Source organism: Pocillopora verrucosa, chromosome 1 (assembly GCF_036669915.1).
Source record: "Pocillopora verrucosa isolate sample1 chromosome 1, ASM3666991v2, whole genome shotgun sequence".
Lineage (NCBI taxonomy): Eukaryota > Metazoa > Cnidaria > Anthozoa > Scleractinia > Pocilloporidae > Pocillopora > Pocillopora verrucosa.
The window spans coordinates 10,592,929-10,613,202 of record NC_089312.1 but is presented as its reverse complement, the minus strand read 5'-3'; the positions used below and the strand labels follow the sequence as shown (position 1 = coordinate 10,613,202).

The following is a 20,274-nucleotide window of genomic DNA, read 5'->3' as shown; positions in this document are numbered from 1 at the left end:
ATAATTTAAAAACCACAGGAAAAATCCTTACGTGCGCTGTTTTCAGATATTGACATTTTTTAAAAAAGTCACTGGTCGGCCGAGTGGTAACTGAAACGAAAAAGTACTTGAGTATTTTTCACGTACAGTAGTGAGTGCTTAATTTGCATAAATGAAACGGTCCGAGGTCCATACAAAATTTTTTTGAAATTTCTTGAACATCTTGAACATCAGAGCGCCATAGTCGAACGCAATTAGTCTATGATTGCTAATAGCTATGCACACACTTATGAGTAAGCTGAAAAACCCTTATTAAGTTTTCTGGTTTGGTGGAAGATTAAAGAGGTCTGGATGTTTTCATTACATGGTGATCATATTCAAAACTTATCGCCAGGTGTGAAATTATATGGGGGAAATCATATGGGGGAATCAAGTTTGGCTCTTCCCTTCCCTTTTGAAAGATGTATATGCATTACGTTGCTTCAGCAACATTACTTAAACGACAACGAAAAAAAATCGACTATCGATTTGATTTTTTTGATTTGCAGAACACAGACCTTATAGCAGAGGATAATTTTTAATTTTGTTCTTCCAGATAATGATGTTGGCGAAGATTATCATCTATTCAATAAAACGACTTCTTTCGAAAAAGCACAAACAGTCAATCGCTTAAGCAAAGCCAACTGTCATAATATGGATTGAAAACTAGCAAACAATGGTTACACCAAAACTTTCGTTAATTAGTCGACCCTTGAAAATTAGTCACAAATTCTTGAGACTTTGTTAACCTGTACAATTAATCTGCATGTAACGATCAGACCACTAAATTTTGAATTTGTAAATTTATGGCCTTGATTGAAGAAGTCACAAAGTTGTTTTGAGGAGTACTGGCATGTGTCCTTTTGACATTTCTTTAATTTCAAGGAATTCCCGAATGCGTTCTGTTGTGTACCGTGTTACGTCGGTGCCGCATTCAATAAGTAGAATGGCACATTTGAAATGAGCTTTTTTGAGTGCCGAATGAATGGGTGGAAAGCCATCTTGGTCTAAGATATTCACCATGGCGCCATATTGGATGAGTGTATGAATGCTTTCAAGATCTCCGGCGACTGCTGCCTTGTGCAATAACGAGCGACCACTTGGACTCAGCTGATTGACATCTATTCTCTCCCTTTCGATGACTTCTTTCACTTCAGCGGCTGAATTCTCACCAATCGCACTAAGGAGCATGGCTGAAGGGGAAAAGCTGATTTTTCGGTCTCGCTGCTTACTTTCAGAGGTTTGATCTCCGATTTTTCCTACTGGGTGGAATCGATTGTTATTAGCATCGCTTCGAGTTTTGTTATCGTGGGAAGATTTTGATTCCAATGTGCCAAAAAAGTGTTTTCGAAGCCTTAAGATAACTCTCACCAACATTGGCACGTTTCTGTTTTCTTTCTTTTGAAGACGACCATGGAAAATGTCCATCTCTCCTTGCTCTTCATCTAGAAAGTATTTCACCTGAGGCTTTTTGTACAGAGCTGCAGACTCTCTGCGCGCCTTCAAGACACAAATAGAAATAGCTTTCAATTCCTCCCTGAAGTCTTCAGCCGAAGGTATTCCTGTTTGACACTCGCACTGATACAAACATCCACAGACACTGTCATTCATAGAGAGCTCGCTTGTGTCCAAACTTGAGGTTGGTGATGAAACTCTAACTTGGCCAAGTGTGAATTCTTTTGATGGAGAAATATCCTGTACGAGTTGTTCATGGAGAGATGGAGCACGAACAGAGCGTGGTAACGGAGAGAGCCTGAAACCGCGCACACAGGGCTCACTGTCTGATGAAGAGTCACTATCTCTTTGGTATGATCTGGTGGAAGATAACTGTTTTATGGTGCTCAAGGAATGTTGAGGCTTTCGAGCAATTATTTTCATTTTATCATATTCACGTTCACGAGAGGCCGAGTTATTGCGGATTTTCCAGGGGTAGACTCCTTCGTTGGTGGAACTGACACTTGTAATAGAAGAGAAACAGCTGTCTGATTCTGACACATCGTTGATTGCGGTGTGGTTTTTGGATGACGTTTGGTTAACCGAAATTGGATCTAGTGCTGAGTCAAAAAACACGTCGTCACTTAAAACTGACATTAGCGGCTCAGAAAATCTGCTTTCTGTATCAAAACGATCTTTTGATTGTGTTCCATCAACATATGACTTTCCGTCTGTCTCAAAGTGGTTCTGGGGAAACATGTGTCCTAAATGCGCGCGTGGTCCTGGCGCTAGATTACGAATACGTTCTTTAACAACTTGTTCATAACTAGGGGGTAATGGGTACATGTTAGTCTTTGCTTCGTGCTCAGCGGTCCTATTAATGTTATCAGTGTTAATTGAATTGTAATCATTGCTATATCCGACAATGCAATAAGCTTGATCATCAAACTGTGAAATATGGCCATCAACCTCTTGCTGTAAGGGCTTTGTTCTGTTTACTCGATTCAGCGCCTCCCTTGAAGTGTCGCCGTAGTTGTTGACACTTCTCGGAATGTCTTGGATGTGTGTATTACTTCTTGTGCTTTCGTTTTGTTTATCGGCTCCATTGTTTGTTGAATGAGTCTCAGCGTCAAATTGTTTTCGAGCACAATAAGAATGCTCGTGTCTTTGTTCATCTTGAGGGCCACCTATTTGCATTTCAATCAACTTATTACTCGCAGTAGCGTCGCAATTAAATTCGTTCTGTTGAAGTCGGCGGTTTCCGAACGGAAATGGCTCCACTTGTCGAGGTAAATAAACATCCATTTCGAACTTTTTGTTCTTCACAGGCAGAGAATAAACTGCCATTGCTTGCTTCCTGTCCGGATCAACGTTCTCCGATGATGACTGTCCAAATCCTTCGACGTAATTTGCATTTGATGTGTCAAGATTGTTTTGAGAAAACAAAGAAGCTCGTCCTACAACGTCAACAAAATCGAAATTTTTATGGTCAACCTCAGATGACTCTGGATCAATGTAAATCACGTTATAAGAAGGTTTATTTTCCTTTTCCGAGTTGCGAGCATCGATTTCAGTTGTAAAATCAATTGAGCTTTGTTTGTAATTCGCTTTGCAACAGTCAGTTGACTCTGAAGGGTGATTGTAAATCTGATCAAATGTTATCTCATTGAAAGAATAACTTGATTGAGTTGTTGATTCTTTGAACAAAGGCCTCAATAGCTCCACTTCAGCCCTCTTCTCCTCGATTTCGTCAGCTGAAAAATTGCTCTTAAATTTCGCTGAATTGTGAAATTGTAGAGTATTCTGTTCGTCAACATTTTGTTTTGAGTCCCTATGATTAGAGCTAACAACTTGAGGTAACCCTTGGGCCGTTGCTATGCCAATCGTAAGGCCATATTTACAGCTTGAATTCCGTGTACTGAAGTTGCCATTTGATAAGGTTAAGTTTTCCTCCTCATCCTGGTAAGTGTCAAAAGCACCCCCTACATTACTTTTGTCTTCAAATTGATCGTCGGCAATGCAATGTGATCCTCTTGAGCTAAGTAAACAATTTCCTGAAGGAATTATCTCTGAAACACGTACATTCCACTGAGTACACATTTGTTTTTCGTTTTTATCAAATCTGCTTTGACTTGGCGGCGTTGTTACCTGATTTGCAAACGATTTTGGGGTATCGCAAACATTCAAATCCTTCGCATTTACATCTAGCTTTTCCTTTGAGGCGCCGTCTTTGTCACCGTTCAGCGCATCGTCAGAGGTGGTATATTTACTAGCATTGTCATCCATTTCTGACCATCTGAAAGTTTGTTTTTCCGTTGAAATTGAACAAGAGTCATTGTCTTTGTAGCTGCCGACGGGTATAATAAGATACGAAGTGCTGCGTTCGGGTTCATTTTCTGAAACCGCACAGTATGTACCATCTAGGTGAGAACTGTTATGTTCATCGTCGCTGGACACCGCTTCGGAACAACTTGAACCGGACAAATTTCTCCGCTCAAATTTCTTAGACGCTGACACTGAACCGGCGAATGAGCTGTCTTCCGGTAGTAAGCTTGCAGCTAAGTCTCTTTGTATAGACATACTTGATTCAAGCTTCCTCTCTAACGTGTCGATTTTCCAGGAAAGGAAGTGCAACTCGTCGAGAATCTTTTCGTCACTGGCCATCTTTCGCGTGGGAATGAGATAACTCTGCAATCCACAAATACTCAAACCAGCCTATAAATATTCATCTTCACATAAAGTGATCGTCTTTCGATAACCTAAACTCTAAAGGTAAACGATCTTTTTCGCTGTACCAGATGCGCATTTCTCAAGGTAGTGTGGCATTATTTCCAGTCCACATCTATGACTGCGATTGCTGAAGTCAGAAAGATCATAGTGGACGCTGGCTTTGATCCTCATGGGACACATACAGCCCTCTCATTGTGACGACCACAGTCATGCGCGGTGATGTGAAATAGATTAGCGCTGAAAGAAAGGAACGCGTAAATTGAACTACAAAAGGCATTTACACATACCCGATTGTGGTGTTAAGCTGGTCTTTCCCTCTCGTCTAGAGTTCCTTTTGTCAATTCTAGCATGTTTTAATATGAGACGTATTATCGGAAAGCTGTATTTTCCTTTAGAGTGGCTTTATGTTGCTATCGATTGTCGACATTCAAAGGTTTAAAATAATCCTCGTCCATCGTCACCTACTTGTGAAGTATAAACCGGCTACGAAACCAACGTGACTGCTTCAAAACACTGTTCTGTAAAATAGACAAAACAGTAGTTAATGGATTATTAGGGAAATGAAGTTTCAAGAAGTTGTTCAGTTATTCACCATTTATCCGTAGCGAGAGACCGAGTGACAGGAAATCGATTTAAAACTCGCATGAAACAACCTTCACTCCCGCCCGGAAAAAATCGATAGTCTAGATAGAATTTATTGTTATTAGTAGCTCAAAGATATCTCCTACTCCTCTCATTGCGCTTCTTTTAAAAAGGTTAAAAGCTGCTAAATACCGCGGTCGCGCACCGTGTGTGGTCGAACGTTAGATGTCCGTAAATCGAGTTAAAGCAAAATTTTCCAAAATTGAAAAGATAAAATTTGACTGTAATCAGGCGTCGATATCGTAACCTGGGATAGTCCAAAAAGATAACTCCTGAATCGACGGTTCGCACAAGATACTATGAGCTCAGATTTGCGAGGTATGTAATAGTAAGGTGTGACTCAGTAGACCGTTACACAAGGTTATCTGAATGGTTGACTAACGGCACTGCTTGTGGAATCTTTGACTGTATTCGGTGACGTCTGCATTAATGTAGCTCTGCTAGTTATCACTCATCGAAACAACGTACGAACAGTCCTTTGAGCCGAATAATACCAAGTGTTTAAAATCACGAATCTCGTAATAACTATAACATCTGTGATCAAATCTACTTTTTGCCACGCATTATTTTTAGTTAGCTGACATAAGGAAAAGGAAGACAAAATTCATTGAAGACAGTTCTGACTTTGCTTGAAAATTCCGGAATGTCGTTATCTTACACCACACTGTAAACCGCAGATTAACTGCTAAAAACACGAAAAGAGCATCTGGTAAGATTAACATTAGGGAATGATAATGAGGTCACGAAAAAACGTGTGTGATGCAAATATCTCATTTAGAAGCCGTAAGAACATTTTAAGTCCTAAGATATCTTTTTGGCCTGGTACAACCCCTCGTTTGCTTGACCGTTCACGTTTAATGCAAAGGCCACTGTCTCCTATGGTGACTCTTTGCTAATGACACACTTTCTAAATGATACTCCCCGTACTGAAATTTAGGCCTTTCATTTGCAGTTTGCATTTAGAACGAGCTTTTAATTGGGTCAAAGTCGTTTTTTTTTAATCTATCCATCCACTTGCTTATAGCTAGAGACCCTTAAGATCTAAAACGAGCCCGATCAAGAGTATAACAGACTAGCCAACAAGCTCACCGAAGAATTAGCCTGCGCGAGCCTGCTCTGTCCAGGCGACAATCGTGGCAATTTGCTCTCAGCCTAACAGAAAGAATGAGTTTGCAAAAATGGAGCAGCGGCAGAAACAAGGTCCTGCTACCTAATGTCTATTTTAAATTTTTACCTTTCATCTTAATTATACCATAATTATATAATTATGGTATATGTTATTCTTTCTTTCAAGTTGGAGTCTACGGTCTAATGATGCATAACCGCAAAGAGAATGAGCACTATGAAGCCTCACAAGGAAACAAGTTTCTCAGTGCGCATTCCACCAACAAAATGAGCTCAAATCTCAAGTTCTGGTAATCAAACTCGTCAAAGAATCGAAAGCTCTCTACTTTACGGTTCGTTGGAGCTTATCTCAGTAGGTAAAATGTACGACACTTCAGAACAAGGACTGCCCGGAAACCATCTCAATATAATCTCGTGTATTTCACAGTTAGCACCTTGACTACAATCCTCAACATTTGTTCTATTTGGAAGGAAAGAAAAACTGGGGTGACGACATTTCACCGCCGGTTTCTCGACCTACCAGAGGAGAATGTTTACCATTATGACAACTTATTGATTAACTCATATCGTTGTTGTCATATCAGATGATTCTAATGTATGCGCCAAATATTCAAATATTCAGAACTGGTTTATCAAATTTCACTTCGACTTTTGATAGCTTGCGAATTCAGTCACTTTGTTTTCGCCGCTTAGATACTTATAAATAAGAGCTGGACTGACGGTCAATAATGAATTAATTACACTTCATGCAAGGTTATGCACGGCTAGTTGTGCGTTAATTAAGGAGTTTGTACTATTTCCTTACAGACATCACCTAATTATCAGCCAAACGAAAGACCATGATTAGGTCGAAGGCCATTGTAGGTAACTTAGCCGTGTATCTAATCCAATAGGGAATGGAAATTCAAAATATGCAAGATGACACCGGATAATCATAAGCAATGTACATACTTTAATCTTAAACCGTCCACTGAGACAATCATTAGCACATTGCTAAAAATTCTCAAAATATCGCGAATATCATTCGAATAATCCAATATACTCCTTTGTTTTCGTCTTGTATGAATAAATATCCTATTTTTGACGATAAACCAAGAGCTTATCCGCCAAAAAAAAAATGAAATTACTCGACTTTGCTGCATGGTCTTTCGTCTGTTATATTTTCAGTCTCAAATTAAAGAGACGACAAACGCTTGCTACTTAGTTGCCAATTGCTATATGATGATAGATTCATTTCAACTGGAAATTAAATCAGTATTTCTTGTACCTATATTAAGTGTTCCAATATTCATTTTAATACCAAAACACATTTAAATTTTCTATCTTTGAAACCGCTTTCATGCAGAGAAAGTTTGTTTCCCGTTATTAATTAAAATCAATTTTGCAAGCCTAGTCTTATTGACACTGGCTCGTCGGAGCTGACACAGTTATTAAAATGGTTAGGTATAGATTGAGAAACTGTACCCTTGCCATTCAGTCGTGGTACACGTTCATCAAAATTGAAAGTTAAAGGTAATTGTTGAAAATTTCTTTTATAAAATTAATTCACCGGCAACTGATCAAATATTGAGAAAAAATGATAATGTCAAAAACAATGATAAAAATATATATATGTTAATATCTAAAAAAAGGCACACGTGTTGATTTTAAGATCAATTGTTTCTTTCGAAAGAAAATTAGAATGCAGAATATATTCATGCTCAGGAGTGTAAACAATAGGCACGTTAAAGGAACAATCGTTTACTTTGCCAAAATTTGTCATTATAATATATTGTTTTCGTATAATACATCTTTATTTTCAGGAAGAAAATAACAATAAAATACAGTCGAAAACCCGAAAACATGCATTAGTAGTTTCTTTTTTTATCAACCAATAAAACGGCTTTGACGCTATTGTAAATCAAAAAACCGAGCGGCAATTTTGAGCTACCCCAGGAGTGCGAATATCGTTCTTGTTAAACATTGGCCTCGAAAGATCGATAACAGCTCTTCGACAAAGTCTGAACGTTTTCATAATCCTGTACTCGTTGGTTTGTGTACTCTGCTACGCTAGCTCCTGACTCGATTAAAAGCACAATACACTCAAACTGGCGCATTGAAATCGCCAGATTTATAGCTGGGCGATTTGAGGAGTCTCTCAAATTCACATCAGCCGAATGACTCAGTAGGACTCGAACACATTCAACAGCTCCGCGCTGTACTGCTCGATGAAGCGGGGGAAGTCCGCGTGCATTTCTACTTAAATTGACATCAGTCTTGTAGATCCTTATTATTTCAATTAATTCCTTCGACGCATTTTCCTCGATAGCAGAAAACAAAAGAACATCAGCGGGAAAGGAAACTTTTTTCGATCCCCGATCAACATCGCGTTTACTGGTTCGGAAACCATTACACAGAGATAATTGCTTTTGTCTACAATTCAAAATACACTTATAAAATTTCTTAGGAGTTGACGTCCATTCTCTTTCTATTTCCTTCTTTTCTCTGGAGAAGAATTCAATTTGTGTTTGGCTTTGAAGCTCGTTAGTTTATCGATGTCATTGAACCATTTTCCTGCAGTTGCACTCGTATCGTCTGAGCCATCTAGGATTTTTCTTACGTCGTTTTCTTGTCCATTCGTGTGTGACCTAGCAAGTGAAACCTTCGAACAATCGTCTTTAACTGAATTATTCAACCGGTGCTTAAAATTAGGTGAACCGTTGCCTTTTCGACGAAAGCATAGTTTCTCGCTCACCACAACAGGCATGTTCAATGGTAGAGTGATGGTTTGTGTTCCTTTAGTTTTATGCGCTGGAAGAGATGTGTATTCAATTCCTTCCTCAAGATAGTCCGATTGACGAACCAAGTCGGCGTCGAACTGCTTCAGCTGAAATTTCAGAGTTGATAAATACGGTGGCATTGTTGTCCTGTCGTCGCTATCTAAGTCTTTAGAGTTCACGTCTCCCTCTGGCGGAGTATTCCCTGACTTGTTATGAATCGTAGGTTCCACTTTTATTGTTCTGGTTCTGCCTTTGAGGAGCGGCATTCCAATATTAGTTTTCTTTCCCTCGATATAGCATTCATAGCTGACAATCATCAAATTGTAATAAATGTAAAAACCAGAAACGCATTATTCAAATGTAGCTGCAAATGATCCTGAGGATCTGTCAGTTTCCATTTACTTAAAACTTTTGTAATCACTGACCGGCTGCATTTGCTGTTCCTTCCTTCAGTCCGAAGTCTTTCGATATTTCACACATAGATATCAAGTTCCTAAATTTCATAATGTACGTAAATAGACTTCCTGTCTTGTCACTACAGCTCAACTGATCAAAATGTCACGGTAACCGGCCTTCAGTGGACTTCTTACCAGCTTATGTTCGCCATTCTGTTATCCTACTTGAAATATGCAAACAACACAAATCACGAGTGCAGCAGGTTATATTGTAAATTAATGATATTTCCCAAGGGATGAGTTGTCATTTAACAATTAACATAAATGTCAATAATATAAGAACACTGACGGTTTAGTTTGAGGGAGCAGACCCGCACACTTCTGACTTGTGTTTAACTTAAACCGAATGCGCAAGATATGTGAAAGTTTTTATTCATCCAGGTGTTTTGATGCGGTTACTATCAATCGCTTTTTCTTGTGGTTGCTCCGTGACAATTAGTTGAAAATGGATGGAGTGACCAGTGTGCGTGATTAACACTTTGGGCGTGTTGGATGACGTTATTTAGTTGTCGATAGGCGTGACAGCTGTGGCAGCTTTTCGGTGGAAAGTTTCCGAAATTTTTGTGGCGGAAATCGGTTTTTTTCGGTTGAATAACAGGTCGACTCGAGTTTATCTCGAAGCGCTGGAAACTAATAAAGAACTCATTTATTATCTTCCAGTGAAACCACGCGAGACGAGAATGCCACGTGCGCGATGGTCACGTACGAACTTTCAAGTAGTGAGAGCGTGGTGACAAGAAAGGTGTCAATGAGGTCATAATGACGGGGATAATAAGGCTGAAAATACCACATGCTGGCAGCGGGTACGAAAGTAAGATTTGTTTTTTTCGTCTAAGAAATTAAGAAGCAAACAACTCACACCGGGAGGAACCGCACGGGAAAAATGAATTTTTCTTATCGCCCTACAGACTTGTCTATCACTAAGTAGTTGAATGGATGATATTCAAGATTGTCGATTGGCCGCAAATCGTAGAGGCTGTCTGACGGATTTGCAGTCCGCCCAGGGCTACAACAATTTGCAAAACTCAGTGACATTTGGAAAGCAATTTTTTTCACTTGCCGCGAGTGTAAGTTGCAACACCTGCATATCAATACTCGGGAAATGAATTCGAGCTGTTCTCAACAGGCAGTATTAATCTATGGTATTGAACTGAAAGTTCCGAGTATGCCACAGAATTGCGGTGGCAACAACTGCCGCTTATACCACAACCGGCGGGAAGGCCGAGTATCTTCTACGCTAGTTGGCGTTTAGATATTGACAAACTGCTTTACTCAGCCGACAGCTCAGAACACACAAGTGACTGACGGCAATACCAGTTTCGGGGAAAAGGCCGTCTGACTCCCGTCGTTTGACGCACCCGCCTGATTTTATTTACACCCGCTATTTTACTCGAGTCCACCAACCAGGAGCCTGGTAAAGGTGCGATTGAAATGAAAGCTCTTTATTTTTTGCAATCAGTGACAGCTGATACTTGCATTAAACAGGATAACAAAGATTGTCCGAAGTTATTCACGCGAACCAACACTATCTGTACCGCAAAGTCTTTATTTGATGAAGTATGTTAATTAAATTGCTTAACTTTGTTGGGTCTTCTTTCTTTGATCTTAGACAATTCATCATTCTCGTGATAATAGCGGTATGATGACAACGAAAATTGCTTTTTTCGGTACTGAGATTGTATTTGATATTAGTATGTCTCTGCTCAAGCGAATCTAAATTTACTCGACATCAGGAGAATGCATACTATTTGTATCGCTTCTATCTGGATGCTGTGCGATTTCAGGGTTTTGGCGCCATATTGGACTAGCTGATTGGTCTCGATTTGATGCGAGAGCTTTGCATCCCGCCGGCGAACCGAGTTCCCGTGGGTTGACTCGCCTCAGCCTTTGGATGCCATAGGAGAATACGTGGACACGAGCTAGATTGGACACAGTGTAATTTAGTATTATCAACTGAGTTGATAACGTTAATTGGCCACCGTAAAGAGTTTTCTTCTAAATAAAATGAGTGAGATACTAAAAGTGCCCTGATTGGTCGAGAGCCTATCGTTGATTGCACCGTAACACCTGAAGAAAATGCAGACATCTAAAGTTCATTTTATAAAAGAAATACAGTAGACTGTGCTTTGTGTAGGTTTACCGGCATAATAACCCACTTGAGATTTTAGGCGACGACAAGGAAAGTTGTAAATTACCTGCCGGAGAATCCCGTGTCGGTTGTTACGCCGGTAAACCGACAGAAAGCGCACTCTTTTGTTTAAAGAAACTATAAATTTTTCTAGACAAAGTTAGTATCCAAATTATTAAATAAAGAAAACTGAATGGAGAAAGGGAGGATATTATTGGGAATTTATTTTTAATGTCATGCTGGATGAGTTTATCTTTTCATCTCGCATAGCACTGGGTACCAGGTCTTCTCATACTGATAGGCAGTGGAAAGCAACTTGCTTGGGTGTAGTAATTACAACCTGATCTACATCAATCAACCACATTCTGAGTGTACTTCCTTCTTAATTGAATTGTGTCGTTATTTTATCAAATTTTACACTTAAAGTTGATCTTGAACACGAGAAAAATATGTTCAGGATCTGCAATTACACCTATTGAACCTAATCACACTGGATATATATATATAAAATGTCACTGAGACACGCATGCAGTGGAATCTCTACTTAGAAAGAAAGGATTCACGTGATTAGTGTAATTTATGTGCACTAACAAAAGGCATTAACTTCATCGAGTACTCGGTGTAAATGAAAACAGGAATGCACAGTTTTTGCATGGTGACAAATACAGCAATGTTTTAGTCTGATTGCGATCCATGACGATTTTGTTTTCCCTCTAACTTCACATGGTTAAACTAGGAGAAAAAAACAAAACAGTTCTAACATCATAAAAATAGACTGAGACCCATCTTTTCATGAAGGTCCGGATTAACTAAGTTTTCAGCTTGAGAACTGACTTGACTTTGAATTCACTTTGTTGGCCGTCATTTTTCAGTACTCAAACAAGCGATTTATCTCTGCGGCGCCAATGTTTAGTTGCACCGACTTTTACTCAAATATTTTCCACTACAAACTCAAAACAAGAAAAATTAGAGTTCCTGAGCTCTTTTTTCTCGTAAGCGAATTGACAAGTACAAACCAACATAATGAGGTATTTTTGGTCGGCTTTGACTGACTTGAAAACAACGTTTTACCCTAATGCATTGATCATTGCTAAACGACCTTAGAGGAAGTAATCGCATGGGACCGAGTAAAATTAAGAATTAATTTCACCGGTGTTTTCAGAAGTTGAAGAAATTGCACGAGTCACGCATGAACAAGGGCAATTTATGCAACTTCTGAAAACACAAGTGATACCAATCTCTAATTTTACAAGGAAGCATGCGATTACTTTTTCATGATAAAAAGAGCAAAATGTTATTTAATTTATAAAGAAGATCAACTATGCACGCTGTTGCGCGCGTTCGTAGGAAGTCATTCCAGCGTTCAGTAAGCATCAATGAACTGTAAAACGCCCGGATCAGCTGAAAAAATTCTATTTTTGTGCAACAACATCAAAGCAAATGAAAGTATATATTTTTTAGGCAAAGTTAAGTTGTTTTTAATGTTTTCTAAATTATGGTAATTGACCATGGGCAATTACAAAATTATGAAAAATGCTTCTGCCTCAGCCAATCAGCATTAAGTAATTCTGCCTTTTATCTAAGTATATTAATCAAAACGTCGAGTGGGGCTAAGGCGTAAAGTACAGCTTTACCAAAAAAAACAAAGCGCTGATGTCCTTTAAACTGAGTTAGGTTAGCACTGCTCAGTTAAAATGGCTATGTTGTTTTGCTGCATCATTTTAAAGCTTATTGTTCCTACCTTCACAGCCGTAAATTTCTAATTTGGCGCCAATATAATGGTACCATTGAATGGCTCGTAGTCTGATGTACCTAGCCTCGATGGCCTGAGGCAAAAACTTCCTGCTTATTTCTGCCCCCTGAGTTTGTAACCATCAAACACCTGAAAGATGAAATGGAATTAAAAGACTGCACTTTGCATATCATGTAATACTTGCGTTCTCTAGTTGCAGGATACCATCTTTTTACATTTAATATCACTTCAGTCACCTCTTTGAGAGGGCGATCGGGTGGAAAACTGCAGACGAACCTACATAAACGGCACCGTATCAAGCAGTCAGTTTTCTTGACCCCCGAAATGTCTACCCATAATCACTGTTCACCCTTTTCAAGCGCTCACCTGTACCGGTGGAAAACTGCAGAAGAACCTACTCAAACGGCACCGTATTAAGCGGTCGGTTTTCAAATTCTCAAAATTTTTACCCACTAAACACTACTCCACCTTTTTCAAGCGGTCTCCTCTATTAAGCGGTCGAGGTTACCCTTGACTGGGTCTCCGACGGCTTATTTGTTATTGTCCTCCACCTGAACTGAACGGTCACTTAAAGCGGGACCAATTAAAAAACAAAACAAAACAAAACAAAAAACTAAGAACAGTCTTTCATGTAAAGTTTAACTTATTTTTAACTCCCGAAATCAACGTTGGTAGTATTTTTGAGGGAGGTTTTGCACGTTAAATGGTCAACAATGGCATAAAATGACGTTTCTTATCGTTTCTTCATAATACCCCCATTCTATGGAACCTGTAGCAGCGGTCACCTCCACATTCCCCGTTATTACCACTTAATAAAGGAAATGTACAGGGAAACGACCTCAAACTACGGAGCTAATCTGAAGAAAGAGTAGCTGGGGAATAGACTGAAACAAACTTAAAACACATGATAGAGCGACAAAAATAACAGCTTCTCAGAGGTGACTCTCACAGCAACGGCATCTTTTAAATGTTCTCAAAAAATGACAAACTGCAGAATATGTGTGCATTACTTGTACTAAGAGTTTGAAATTTACCTAAAAACCGGCCAAAAGAGTAACAGGTAAAATGCATAAGTATCACGCATCAACTCTCCTAGCCTTCTAGTGAGCAGGAAGTTTGTCACAATGGACTTAGCCAAACGGCATAGCTTGCCTCAAGTCTCCTGTAGCTCAGTGGTAGAACTTTCAAAGTGTTTTTAGAAAGGTTATCGGTTCGATTCCCAATAAGGGCAATCGGATTTTTTTTCCTCCGAATGTGCCTGTGTCATTCACAGAATAACATCTTCTTCCACTTCAATAATCAGGCTGATATTAACTACTGTGACCATCTTCATTTCCATCATCATTAGGCAAAAGCGCATCAAATTTCGATATTCTCATCTTCGCAGTACGCCGGAACTTTGCCACCACGAACTTAGTAAAACGACTAACTCTTGCACTAATCTCTTATAGTTCACCTGGCTTAAAAATTTACCATCTCTGTTATCATAATTGTGCATAAGCATAACACATCTCACCTCGCAGTATGCTGGGAGTTTTTCACTATGTACGTTATTTTAATAACCTATGGGAGGCTGTGGTAAGCCGTACCATTTAAAAACGGTAAAGGTTACCACGGCCTCCTACAGCTTAGTGATAGAGCGTTAGAAGCACTAATCGAAAGGTCGAAAGGTCGAAGGTCCGAATCCCTAAAGGAATTTTGGATTTTTATTTTATTTTATTTTATTTTTATCTCCGAGTATGACTGTGTCGTTCACTAAATAATATCTTCCTTCGCTTAAATCACCAGACTTATTTTACCAATTTCATTCGCATCATCATTGCATATAAGCACCACGGTGATAAAGGGTCTGAAGTACTGATTGAATGGTGATAGATCGTCTGAAGTACTGATTAGACGGTGATAGAGCGTCCGAAGTACTGATTAAACGATGATACTCAGCGTCTGAAGTACTGATTGAACGGTGATAGAGCGTCTGAGGTACTGGTTGAACGGTGATAGAACGTCTGAGGTACTGGCTGAACGATGATACAGCGTCTGAAGTACTGATTGAACGGTGATAGATCGTCTAAAGTACTGATTGAACGGTGATAGAGCGTCTGAGGTACTGGTTGAACGATGATACTGCGTCTGAAGTGCTCATTGGACAGTGATAGAGCGTCTGAAGTACTAATTGAAATTTGAAAGATTGTTTGAATTACCGATTGGACGGTGATAGAGCTTCTGAACTTCTGATTGGACGGTGATAAAGCGTCTGAAGTACTGATGGGACGGTGATAGAACGTTTGAAGTACTGATTGGACGGTTGTAGGTTCAAATCCTAATGGAGGCTCTCGGAGGTTTTTCCTTTTTTTTCCTTTTTTTGTTTTAATTCCGATTGTATAATTCACTGAATAACATCTTCTTTAACTAAAATCACCAGGTTTAAAGATATACCATCTCCATTCACAAAAGTATTACTTATCGAAAGTCCTATCCTCGCCGCATCCTGGAAGTTTGTCACGATGGACCACGTTTTGCGGCCTAGATGGCAACTAGTTTCCTATAGCTCCGTGATAGAACATCCGGAATGCTAATCTGAAGGTCGTAGGTTCGAATCCTGGAAGGAGCACTTCAAGTTGTTTGTTCTTTAGGTATGCCGGTGTCATTTATTGACACTAGCATACTCTTTGAGGGATACTACTATGTAAACGGCGCATATTACCGATTGATATGACCTATAAATCCTCGATACGGGCTCAGTTAAAATATATATTACTACTTTGCTCGGTCTGTACTTTAATTGATTGTTATTTCGCCTTTTTGTTCTAGCAATACAGTAACTCACTTTCCGTTGGCCTTCAAATGTGTAGTCCATCCAGTTGGAGCTATCGTTGCTGTACTGTAGGTAATACTCTCTTAAACGAGAGTCCTCCTCCATGTTAGGATTTCCTTGAGTTGAAATAGCTGCAATAGTTTTTCTTTGCCTAAATCAACCTAGAGAAGAAAGAGAGCTTTTACATACCTCTGGCGTGCCTTCTTAGGTAAACAGAATATGTTAGAATTGGTATTAATTGAGTGGGAAACTGGCAAACCATGATTTTTTTTACCAAAATCTTTAACTATTACTTCGTTCATTTTTCCCTTGAAAACAGCTGCTACGAAGAAATCGATTGACATCCGATACAGTTTGAAACAAAGTTCAACTGATCGTAGTGCAAAGTTTGCAGATGTAGTTTCCTTTAAGCAGTCAAGTTTGATAACATCACGACGTCAAAACAATGCGCTTTTTCAGAACTCGGTTAGTTTTAGGAGAACATTCGCTTTGTTCGTACATTTTGCGGTTATTTTCGTATTGTATAACCCAAATTCCAAGCGTTAATAACGAGAAAACTGGCAATTTCTGATTTACGAAACTTTGATGTTCAAAGAATCGCCTGAACAGGCACCATTGAGTCCTGATTTGCGGTCTGTATTCGTCACCGACCTTATTTTACATCTTTATTAAAGCACTGAAATACTAGGCAATTGAGTTTCTTTTCATATTTCTGATTACCAGCAGCTGAACAAATAGAGAAGCCTTGACTGCGTTCTGTTCTGTTGTAAAGCACGCAGGAAGCGGCCATAGAGCACGAAAGAAGTCTAGGGACAAACACGAGATGCAGTTGAGCGTTTTTCCCATTTCTTGAGTGCTCTAGCCGCTTTCTAAGTGCCTTACAACAGAACAGAGCACAGTCAAGGCTTATTTGCTTGTTTTTGATAATAAAGAACCCGTAAAATTCCCTGCGCATTGTTTTCAATTTTTAAAACAAACTTTATTTTCAAAGCAAACAACAGTGTCGTCAGCATGCTCGATAATCTCATAAAGCACGCCTCAATAAGCCAATCAGAATCCTTTTTAGAATTGTTCAAATAATGTGAGTTGTTGAAAGGACTAAAGCTGTCAGAATGTCAAACTATCAAACTATCACAATCTGCAATATAGTTTACAAGCTGAAATAGTTCGGAAGGTCGAATTTAACACTTTTGCCTGAAGTTTTTAGTCACCAATGCAGAATATGAAAGTGAAATGTTCAATGAAATCCGGCCGAATTCCAGCTCATCAAAACACACGGTATTTTTTATTTAACAAATAGAGAAGCCTTGACTGAGCTGTTTCGTTTAATAAATAGGCGTTGCCTCGTGTTGACAGATTTATTCGATGACAAGAATCGTGATTGACATTAATTCAATAGATTGATTTAAAAGCGTTAGATTATTATGTTTTAAGTCAGTTTTTCAGCCAGAATCGAAGTGAGAAAAAGAAGTTATTTTATCATCGTTTTTCTGTCTCTAAACCCGCTTACCTGGAGAATCTGCTAACCGTAAAGTGAGACTGTTGTAACGACCCGCCACATAAGGACGTTTATATGAAGTTTTTTTATATTTAATTTGCGTTTGTTCTAATTGCGAATTATAAATGTATTTCTTTAGATCGAATAATTATTAAAGCTTGGCTTAATATTATACGGTTTGTGGTGGTCATTTGATCTAACCAGTTACGAGTAAGGAAACATTAACTGTTCACAAGGATATGACATTCCCGTTTCTCCGACGGATAGCAGCGCCCGACTAAAACTCGGCCTGCCTGTGACTGATGTGGCCGTCCCACTTAACGCGGTATGCGGAAAAGGCAGGATTAGCAGCAAGCAACTATTTAGTTGTACACTAGTAAGGGCCGGACGATGTAAATTCCTGAGGTGTTTATTTGCCTTCACTGCGATGAACCGAGAGGATCGCCATGATGAGCTGCGCCGCGATGGAACTCAGCTATGATCGCAGTCGCTACTGACACCGTCATAGATTAGTCATAGAATTGCAACAGTCATCCCCAGTTTGGCTTTACTTTTCATCGTTCCTGTTATTCGTTCTGTTTTTTTTTTTTTTAACACGGAAACTATATATCCCACGCGAAGTGCTTAGACTGATGTTTGATTTTTTCCCCCTAAGCTTGCAGTCTAACTAAGCGTGAAAACCTTCACAACTCAGAGATTTGTATTTCGTTTTCTCTTGCAGCATTTTCGTCTCTGCCTCACGTTATATGACATGTGAAATTACGTCGCTTGCCATGTTTCAAAACCCGAGCTGCACTTGTTCACGATAATGTCATTCAATCACCGAAAAAAGCTAGAGGAAGTAACTGAGGAAATGTCGTGCATATAGTTACAATTACGTTGCCCATTTGGCCTGACAGCTTTAGCTCTCTATGCACTATGTTCTATACTCTGATTAGAGCACGCTGTTTCAACCAATAACAGTGCGCGCTTTTTATATCCGCCACTACTTTAGTATAAAACTACGTAGATGTTTTATAAGCTAGAAGATTGTGTTCCCTGTAACGAACGTAGCTCGAGATTTTTATGTCTCGACCACCCACATTCCATTTTGTAATATCATAGGCGACCCCCGTGTCAAGGTAGCCTCATAATCAGAGGACAAGAGCTGTGGAAAATAGGACGAAGTCCGGAATTTGGAAATTTTCTATATGTCCAAGAGCGCTCCAAAACAATGAAAAACTGCAACGACAAAATAAAGAGGTTTACATAGAATGAATCAGTGTAAATGTAAAGCCTTTTAAATGCTGCATGCTGATGAATTTCATATTGAGCTCTTTCATAATTGAACTTTCATATTTTAATCTTGCTACATCAGCAGAAATGGCATCACTTTTCAGGGTTGCTGCAAGAAAGAACATTTTCAGGTCATCTGTCCATCATATCGAATATCGACTGTCATCTTCGAATTACATATTCCAGGTTGCTGAATCCTATAATGCCTATTAGCCAATTAAAATATACAATTAGGGGTGTTACTGTGCAATTTACGTTAGAGAGAAGCAAGAATGCTGGATCTTTCCCCCCCCCACCTCCCCCCCCGCTAAAAAAAAAAAACGATATGAATCACGGCAGTCAGCTTCTCTTGGCACGTTTTTAACTTGACAACCATCAAAATTCCAATCCTTAGGCAGATTGTGGTAGCCTACCATTCCTTGCACAACAATCCGCACAAGACTGACGCCACGCACAAGTGGTTAGGCAAGGACGCTGCTACTTTTGATTAACCAGTGCAGCTCCGAAATTGAAAGGAACAAAAAAAGCCTGGATAAGGAGGATATGTTTACTTGAAAAAAAACTGCTTTTAAATTGCCAACAAAGAATGAAAGCTCCTTTCCTACTGTTCTCTTCAAAAGACGCTTAAAAGATGACTCGTCGCTACACACAGAATCAAATTCAATCGCGCCTCGTTCACGGATTGCAAAATTATGTTATGATGCTTATGATGTAATAGGACTTACAACCATGATCATAATATAATGAAATGAGTTATGACATGTTTTCCATCACTACTAGTAGCAAAGAAGAGAACCTCCTTTACAATTAATTGAGATTCAATGTTCAAAAATAAAGCGAAGACTTAGCGGCAAGTATAGTTTACGACAGAGACTGCGATCATTCTAATATTTGATATCAGTGTACCTTCAGTTAGTTCGTTCATTGACAATTATTATACCATTTTGGCCATCGGAAAAAATCTCCCGCTGCTCAAAATTTATAACTATCAACGTTAGCAATACTAACCCGTGGAACGTGACGCCTTATTACCATCAGCAGTACTCTAGATCCAAACTGACACCATCCTCGCCTGTACGCAAGTACGAATTGCGTCACCCTAGGCACTTACAACTGTATCCTCGCAGGAGATGTTTTTATCTTTTCTACTGTCAAAGAAGACTCTGTTGACAAATGACTGCTGAACATCGGGTGAATTGCCACTTGTATGAACTCATCACTTAGACCGTTGACCAGCACACCACGCACCCTTCGCCATGATGGCCGGTTATGACTGTGCATTCCATGGTTCATAAACGCTTCAACAAGCGTGACTGGAGGAACGCGTTTATTTTTTAAGCAAGAGATGCCCGAACTATTGAAGTATTCCATGCCTAGCCAGTCTTCGTCCCAACCTGAGTAAGTCCCAACGATAATTATAGGTATTATTCCATATATTGTTAATCTCTTATTTTTTTCAGTGTATCCTGTATTTTCTTGTATATAGTATAGTATTTTGTGGCTTTATAATTCCTTCTGCGCCTACTTAATGGCTAATATATAAGGATTATATGGTCTGACTCAAGACGGGAACACATTGATCGTGATGCGTCTAACTGTCTGAGCTTGAGCAGTAATCCTGCAAAATGATTCTTACCGACAA

The 20,274-nt window shown here is 39.3% G+C and overlaps 1 protein-coding gene, 1 long non-coding RNA gene and 1 pseudogene across 2 annotated transcripts; all 3 read right to left on the bottom strand.

Moving 5' to 3' along the window:
• Positions 1-568: 568 nt before the first annotated feature.
• LOC131780593 (uncharacterized) lies at positions 569-4,288 on the bottom strand. The gene has a single exon (XM_059097204.2). The coding sequence runs from the start codon at positions 4,114-4,116 to the stop codon at positions 844-846; it is 3,273 nt and encodes a 1,090-aa protein (XP_058953187.2). The 5' UTR covers positions 4,117-4,288; the 3' UTR covers positions 569-843.
• Positions 4,289-6,163: 1,875 nt separating this feature from the next.
• Positions 6,164-9,347, bottom strand: LOC131780592 (uncharacterized; annotated as a pseudogene).
• A 2,510-nt stretch (positions 9,348-11,857) lies between these two features.
• Positions 11,858-16,014, bottom strand: LOC136278873 (uncharacterized). The gene is made up of 3 exons (XR_010716607.1): positions 15,872-16,014; positions 13,033-13,173; positions 11,858-12,023 (listed from the first exon to the last, which is right to left on the bottom strand). It is a non-coding gene; the product is annotated as an uncharacterized lncRNA (long non-coding RNA).
• Between the last annotated feature and the right edge of the window lie 4,260 nt (positions 16,015-20,274).